The 8,759-nt window shown below is 31.7% G+C and overlaps 1 protein-coding gene across 1 annotated transcript in view; it reads right to left on the bottom strand.

Moving 5' to 3' along the window:
- LOC106101971 overlaps positions 1 to 1,518 on the bottom strand; it is a 3,449-nt gene extending 1,931 nt beyond the window's left edge. Inside the window, exons 1-4 of the mRNA XM_013281363.1 lie at positions 1,496 to 1,518; positions 1,171 to 1,297; positions 654 to 766; positions 163 to 384 (exon numbers count right to left, since the gene is read on the bottom strand). Coding sequence (XP_013136817.1) covers positions 163 to 384; positions 654 to 766; positions 1,171 to 1,297; positions 1,496 to 1,518 — 485 coding nt within the window. The remainder of the gene's footprint in view (positions 1 to 162; positions 385 to 653; positions 767 to 1,170; positions 1,298 to 1,495) is intronic.
- Between the last annotated feature and the right edge of the window lie 7,241 nt (positions 1,519 to 8,759).

An 8,759-nucleotide genomic window follows, 5' to 3' on the forward strand; every position in this document is an offset into this window, starting at 1 on the left:
AGGGAACAGAGGGGTTTAGTGAGGTATGTGATCCCACTATGGGGGGAGAGTCCCACATAACTCTCGTGTCTGCCCCGAGGCACGGAGTATACGTAACGCAAAAATAGCCCTGAATGAAGTATATTTTCATATTTACTTACTCGATTGTTGACAATTACTTACTCGATTATGAAAGAATGCTCCTTTATCAAACTAATAAGCAGGTCTCTGGTTTCATTATTACTTAGAGTGTCCGAAAATTCCGTTTTACATTTGTACTTGAACATTTGTATGTGACCAATAATATGGAACACTAACATATAATTAAGAGAGTTGAAGACCAGAAGAATAATACATCCCATGATACAGACGTAGGTATTAATTATATGCGTGATTGCCCAATTCCTGATGTTGTATTTATAATCATATGGCATCCAAAGGTATAATACCGTTTGTAACGTAACAGTTTGATTTTTTATTCCATCTCTATTTAGCGAAATGTGTCGCAAAGGTATAACAATCCAGAGCAATAAGTCAGTTAATATAGATAATGCTAAAAAAAGGATAGCCAGTCGAGTATATCGTTCTACTTTGACTGCATTCTGTAAAAAAATGGATGGTGAAATAGTATATGATAACTAATTAAATGTTTTTTTTTTGTTACAATAACAAACATTACTTGACGTGTGAATGCGTTCATGTCTTTGTAGTTGTATAGATGTATTTTGTCCATAAATAGTTTCATAACTTTTTCAAAACTTTTGAATTGCGATGAAAGAATACAAGCCTGCAAACGGAAAACAATGAAAATTACATAATAAAAATTACAATTATATTTTTCTATAATAGTGTTTTACTTATTTTAAACTAGCTTTCGCCCGTGACTCCGTTAGTGTGGAATTAAAAAAAAAATCAAGTAGCCTTGTGTTCTTCCAGACTATTCTCTACATTTGTGGCAAATTTCATCGATATGTTCAACAGATTAGGCTATAAACTTGAATAAACCTTCACCATCCACCTAAACTTTCGCATTTATAATATTTGTGAAATTGATTTATTACTTACATATACAATACATGATACAGGAAATGTTGTTAAAAAAATACTGAACGTAATAAAAGGGATTGTTTTATAATTAAATAAGACATAGACTATTTGTGAGGAAACGATAATCGGTGAAGCAGTTAGCACCAGTCTTCTATGATATATTTGAACTTTGTTAGGCTTTTTGTAGCCCCACCACTCTTGATTACCAACAGACAAAAATGTTGCTAAAGTCGCAAAATTCCTATAGAACCTTTGATCTTTTGGAGATTGTCTGCAAGTGAAAAAAAAAATCGATAAGGATCGTTAAAAAAATTCCAGTTCCTCTAGTGTTGTTGATGTCTCTGGGCATCGGATCAATTAGTTTTAGGCGATCCGTTGTTTGCTTTTCACAATTGCTGTTTACTAAATAGCAGGTTATTTTCCATTATTCAATAATATAAATATAAATCCACACTTTTAATTTACTCACAAAACATATTTGTCTTTCGCCATAGTTCCTCTTTCTCTTTAAAACTGAACAAGCAATGAAAATCTTGTAATATCGGACTATTATATAAACTATTTAAAATAGTATCCATTACACGACGACATTTTATTTGTAGGATTTAAGATAATGTTGAGAACCTACAATTTTTTTTAATTACTAACACTTAATATTTAATTACTAAAGTGTTGTGAAGTAAAGTAAGTTTTTTGTTTTTAATAATTCCAAAGAAATATGAAAATTTTCGTCTTTACTACTAAACAATGGATACGAGGCAATAATTGGTACTTATTTTAAATTGAAGAAAACATTCTACGTTCTTTAATTTGAAGCAATCGTATTGCAAGCTCTTTCAAATTACGAGTAATTCTTAAGTCAATTATATCTATAATTTTGCTTCGGAAAACAAAAGGTAAACGATTATTTGTTTGTGTTTGTTTTCGTAAAATTATAACTGACAGTAAAAGATAATTTTATCAAGAAGAAAATGTTTTATGTTTATGAACTAAGCAAATACGCGCAAAAAAATTACATTATACATTTATTACCTTTGATATTTTTTAATTTTTCAAAGTACAATCGTTGAAAACTATCTTTTTAAAAACCGACGAAAGTGCTCAAAGTAAACACCTCTAATTGCACGTTCATTGTAAATTGTAAAAAGAATATCAGATTTAGTATTTCAGTGGCTTCGAAATGCTAAAAGCGAGGTTTTTCACTGCTTCACAGAAACCGCATTGTCTCCATATTTCAACAGAGAGAACATACTATAAAATTTCACGTAGCAAATGTGCGTAATTACTGCAAAATTATATTATTATAGTCTGTTACAAAAGAGACATTTATACATTTTTTATTTGGACGTGGCTAAATTTACTTTAAAAATATGTAGTAAACATCTGCTTTTGTTTCTTTTAACAACTACTTATTCATATGGTTACATGTAACAATGTTTCTTCGTTGAGTTCGTGTAGTCCAGTCGATTTATTAGCGGTTGTCGCAGGTGCAACGGAGCAGGTTGAAGTTTCTCTGCTTGCGTAATTATTTCAAGCCAGTCTTATCTTATCACATTATCATAATAATTAACTTGAACTGTTTTTAAGTAATGGAGCTTAGTATGTTTTACAATAACTTTGGTTATAATGACCATAAAAGTTTAAAGTAAAGAAATATTAAAATTATTTCATTCAAGAATTAATAACAATCTGCAGTCGAACATTGGTAGAACTTTTCATCTTTGCGCGAATGTGTCGGATCGCCCGGTATAATACCACGACCACACAGAAGACAGGCGTGAAGTGGGAACAATTCCGCGTTTCGTCTGATTAATGTGGTGCCGGAGGCCCAACTTTAGTCCCTTTTCCTTCCCACCCTTTTATGTATAAGAATAGGATGGAAAGGAAACGTGGATTTGACGGTGACGAAGACACATAGGAAGAGAAAATATCTTCTTTATGTGCATCTCCTCATCCGTCGATGAAGGGTAGGCAACGTATCCGGTTATTGCGAATGTCTATGGACAGCGGTCGCTTCGGTATTTCGGCGGATTCATGTGGCCACTAGTCCGTTAGCCGCCTTACGATATAAAAAGGAAATTATCCTACAAACAAATATTAATGTCAGTAAAATAAAATTCAAGTCATCATTTATGATAAAAACACACCTAAATATTAATGAGATCATAACACAAAAACTTACAACATACAAAGATTGTTATAATAAATAAATATGTAATACAAACTATGCTCGTAAATCTACTGCTGTTCGGACAGAGTAATCGATCATGCCGTTGAATATTATGTATTTTCATGCATCCGTTTTTCCTTATCCGACCTTGTATGATCTGTCTATTTTGTATTACTCTACACGTCCATCCATCATCTTTTAATTACGTATCAATTCACCAAAGCTTACGTAAATATGTATCACTAGATTTTGCCCGCGACTACGGCCGCGTAGAATTAAAAAACAATACCGTTTCACCTTATGTGTCCTTTCAAACAGTGTTCTACATATGGCCCAAATTGAACCATTCCAGATATAAGTACCAACAAACATCCAACTAAAGTTTCGCACTTATAATATTAGTAAGATAAGAATTATTCATAATATATTTGTACAGGAAACGTTAAAAGAGGTGAAGCAATTATTTGTCATAAAGTAGCTTAATTATAAAAGAATGTTTGTTTTCTTCACGCTATTCTCGTTATAGTACTTAAAGACGTAGAAACTTCAGTCATAGTTCTCATACATAACGTAATTTTAACTAGCAATAAAGTCATTTGTATACAAGCTATTTAAATATCGACTAATAAAAATACAAACCTGAGTTGAGTATTCATAACTTTACCTTCACTCAGCTAAACATAATAAAAACAAATATTACGTTCAAAGTAAGTCAAGCACTACTTTAGTTATGATGAAAAATATTAAAACGAAATGTAATGCTTACAAAGCGTTTGTGTTTTTTATTTATGTTGGCTTTACCAAATTTATTTTAATTGTGTTAATTCATTTTATGTGTACGATGCACTTTATGTATTTTTATAAAAGCAAACATTATCTATGCTATTATAATAAAGCGTAAACACACACTTCTTTGTTGCCTAAGATGTCAGCAATCACAGCGTATTTTTAAATAACCCTTATTTTATAGAAAGCCCTACACTTGCGTCACGCTTTTTGCTATATATTTTAACACCATTAAACTTAGGGGTAAATATTTTGAACAAAACCTCTAATGTGGGAGAGACCATAAGTTGCTGCCAACATCAAGGAAGCAAGGTTGTCATCATGTCATGTCATTTTGACATTTGTAATTGATAATATGACAAATGTAAACAATAAAATAAAATTTTCATAATTTCATGCGGATGAAGTCGCAGGGGAACAGCTAGTATGAAGCTAAAATTAAGAATGTTAATGTACGGAAAATGTACAAAATGTACAAAAAAATGTACGGAACGTGACGTAATTTTGGTTAATGGTAAATTCCAACTTTCAAACTCGATTTAAATATTCGAATTTATTGAAATGTTTAATCAAATCATTTCATTCATTAGAAAATCATGAGAATGGATTTAAAACTTCAAAAGGATTGTCAAGTAAATGATATTATTTAAACATATTGGGACTTTAATATTGCATCAGTTTCAATTGATGTGAACAGAACTGCCCATTAGGCAACTGATAATTAGTATTTCTCAATTCATAACATAAGGTGTGAATTTTTTCATTCTTCTTTTTCCCTTGTCGCGTCGTGCTATTGAAATTGGGCATATAATGCTCTGGAACAAGGAGTAACCTAGATTTGTATTGAAAATAGGCCACATTTGGCTCGAATCCAACTCGGAACCTTTCAACAATTATAATATTGGTTGTACAAACGCGTGGTTCAGTGTTCAACTTGGTATTAAAGTTGTAATTAACTGTATTTTTTATTTTATTTCTTAAATTAAATTAAGAATCGAATTCTCCTTCACTCGTTTTTTTTATAATTGTTCTAAAAAATCTAATCTTCATTCATTTGTAAACTTGAAAAAATATAGAATAAATAAACTTTACTCCAAGAATGTTTTGGACCGATAACTTTTCTTTTTAGCTGTTGTTGGCATTGTTTAAAATTATACTGTTTTTATCTGATATTTTATGAAATTTATGGCGCGGTAGTAGTTGCCTTAAATGGATGTAGTCACGAAAGTGGAGTGCAAATTTTTGCTACGGATAATGATTCGCGAAAAGATTGTTTTTCACGGGCGTTGCAAAAAGTGGTTCTGCTTTTTAGATTCTTTTTGTATAGAATGTTATTTGACTTTATTTTATTCTAGCTATTTCTCGCGACTTTGTCCGCGTGAAAATAAAAAGTATTAAAAACTTTTTAATAAAAAAACAAAACCGACTTCCAAACAAAATACACTAAAAACAAAACAAAATGCACTAAAAACAAAACAAAATATTCTCAAAAAAACAGTACACTAAAAAGTAACGAAATAATTACTTGAAAATAGTAAACCTACCTTATTGTAACTGTTATGTCTATATTGTACAATTATTATTACTTTGATGTCGGTGTCAGCCAAGGTATGCAGTGATATTTCTACGTAAGGGTTTCCACATTTTTACCATAACAATTGACAATTGAAAGTATAGTAACAATTAAGTAATGAATCTACATTGACATTTATTTGGATAAGGATTCATACCGAACTCGAGTAATAGCGTTGAAAGTTGGGTGTAGATTTCGAGCGATATTTTAATGAAAAAAGTGGTTATTGTGCGACAACCTTAATAGATAGATATATGCTATCGCGGACTTTTATTTAGCAAATTTAATGGGCTACAATTCTTCAATACATCATTTTTATGTATGTCTTATAGTTTAGGCTACGTAAGCAAAGAAAGCAAAAATGACCCGAAATTTCGTCGCGCGATTTTGAGCTAAACTATTTAACTACGTCGTAGTCTTAGACTCCAAAAATTAAACAAAAAAATGGAACCCACCTGCAAGCATTACCTTTCGGATAAAAAAAGAATTATCCAAATCAGTCCACTAGCGGCGGAGTTATTCCGTAACACACATAAAAAAAAAATAAAAAAAAACATATCGTCGAATTGAATACCTCCTTCTTTTGGGAAGTCGGTCAAAAATATAGCCTTATACTACTCAGTGATAACGTAACTTTTTGATAGAACAAGTTTTGATTTTTGAAATTGGTCCAGTAGTTTTTAAGCTATTTAAATACGTACAAAAATACAAATCTTTATGTTATTAGTATAGATATTAAATGAATAGTGTTAGTCAGTGCTGGTATCAAATTGTTAAAATAATATGGTAAAATAGTTTAAAAATTGGACAAATGATGAAAAAATCAAGATTGTTTTCAAAGATATAGGCATTCTAGTGAAATAGACATAATATTAACCATTATAACATACGCATGCATAATAAATAGAGGTGTTCACGTATTGAGAAAAGCAATTAAACACTTCATAGTATCCAATATCTATTTGTAAATGTACTCAAACGGAGTGTTCGTGTACGTTGTGTACAAAGATGGTTTCGTTATTCACTCCAATGAACAATCCACTTAGAAGTTCATAAGCCTTGCACTTACTCAAATGCATTCTTAGCTAACTAAAATATCGTTCTAGAGTTACTTCGTTTGTGGATTAATACTCGTAGATTGTTTTTGTAAAATAGATAACTACGTTAAAGTGTTCACATTATTCATGTATATTGAAAACAGTTATTAGTCACTGTAGAATATTGTATATTTTTTTATAAGAGAAGGGGGCAATCGAGCGGCGGGAACACAAAGGTGGTCAACGACGCCCATGGACCTCCGCAACACCAGAGGAACTACAGATGCGTTGCCGGCCTTTGAGGAAATTGTAGGATCGCTGTGCGGGGCAGTAAGTTCAGCGAAAACCGCACGTTGTGGAATGCCCGCCATCGATATTGTTAGTATGGTACCTGGCGGTCTGTCGTGACGTCCGATGACGAAACTCATCATAACTCCCAATAAGATAGTTTTATATTTAGCTTGATTCAAGATAAATGGTTCCTTATGTATTTAAATATTTAGGCTTATCAAACTGTTAATCAAAAAGCCCACAAGTAAAGATAAAATATACATTTAATTTAAAATAAAGTAAATAGGCCTTCATGTTAAGAAGAGCTCGCGATCGCCAAATCCGTCAGAGCTTATTTGGCCCTCGGTTCAGATAACAAACAGTCGGTTCAAACTTCTTAAGTTGTCTTTACCTCTAAAAGTATTTTATCCGCATTAGACTCGTTAAGCGGACTTTATACCGATATCCCCTTTGAAAACGTTACTTTATATCAAATACTAGGTCTTCTTTCCGGCTTCGCCTATTTATTTCTAAGTTTTCGTACTATTTATTTCATTAAGTAATTTCCGTATCTAAATAGGATTAGTCATGAAAGTTTGGAGTTAGAAGACCTTGGGACATACAAATATAATAAAGATGTCTATCTAGAGTTAACATGAAAATCTTGCTTCAAATATGAAAGATTTCTTCAAATCTTCGTAAAGTCAAAGCGAAGCATGCCATAAAAAGTTTGGCTAACGTTTTAGAAGTATCGATCAAATCAGTTTCTACAATGGGGCCGCTAAGAGCCTGGCTTCCAACTTTAGTGCGGCTTTATATCCCACTGGAGCAATCATAGATATCGCATAAATCTAGGCGTTTAGTTGGAGCTAGCATTTGTCGGTGAATTTGTCTGTATGCCTTTCTTTATCTCTACACTTATTTGGCATTTTAAAAATATTTAAAGATAAAATAACATAAATTATGTTTATTTTATTAAAATGTGAATGCATTTATTTGAGATTTATCAATATTTTTACACTAATTTCTTCAACTTATGTCATAATGTTCAGTCCGTATTAATTAGCGCTGTAGCTCAAAGTTTAACATTTTTGTTTCATAAGAAAAATTAATGACATAAATTTTAATGTAACAAATTTTAATAAATGAATTACTTGAGTGTGAAGTTTAATTTGGAGTAGTAGGTAATGTAGTTTATAGACTTGTTACGTACGTGACACAACATCTCGGTGTCGCAGCATCCCGCCAACAAACAGACAATGCTCTTGACAGATCCAATCTTCTTGTTTTCAATCTAATCAATTCGGATTACTTTGCATTGTACACTTGACGCTCGGCAGACTCGGCTTGGCTCGAAAATATTCGTTTAATTGCGTGTTGTAGCATACTCTTTGAAATGTAGATGGATCTTGATGATTACTAAATTATTTTTGTGCAAAATAGTTTGGTTAAAACTGATAATTATCTCAACTGCTTTCTTCATTTATACTATTTTTTTCACTACTGTTATGACCCTAGTATTAAATTAATGTTTGCCTACAATATTTTACAACTACCAGCTTACTATACGTCCCCACCGAGAAGCTCGGAGCCTAAGTAAGGGGTGGTGTATGTTACAATACTCCGAGTTAATAGTCACTAAGGAAGTCCTTTAGTGTAGATTTATTAAGAGAAAACTACAGGACTGTTTAAGATACATACGTGTCAATTCTCATTAAAATAAGTGTCATTAATGACAATTTTTCACATTAAAATAAGTGTCATTAATGACAATTTTTCACATTAAAATAAGTGTCATTAATGACAATTTTTTTAATGATACATTTCGTGTGTGAAAATCGTCTCTATTGACATCGTAGAGAGCTTACAATGGCTTGTCGAGTTAAGATTTACAAAA

This window comes from Papilio polytes, unplaced genomic scaffold (genome assembly GCF_000836215.1).
Source record: "Papilio polytes unplaced genomic scaffold, Ppol_1.0 DF823934.1, whole genome shotgun sequence".
Lineage (NCBI taxonomy): Eukaryota > Metazoa > Arthropoda > Insecta > Lepidoptera > Papilionidae > Papilio > Papilio polytes.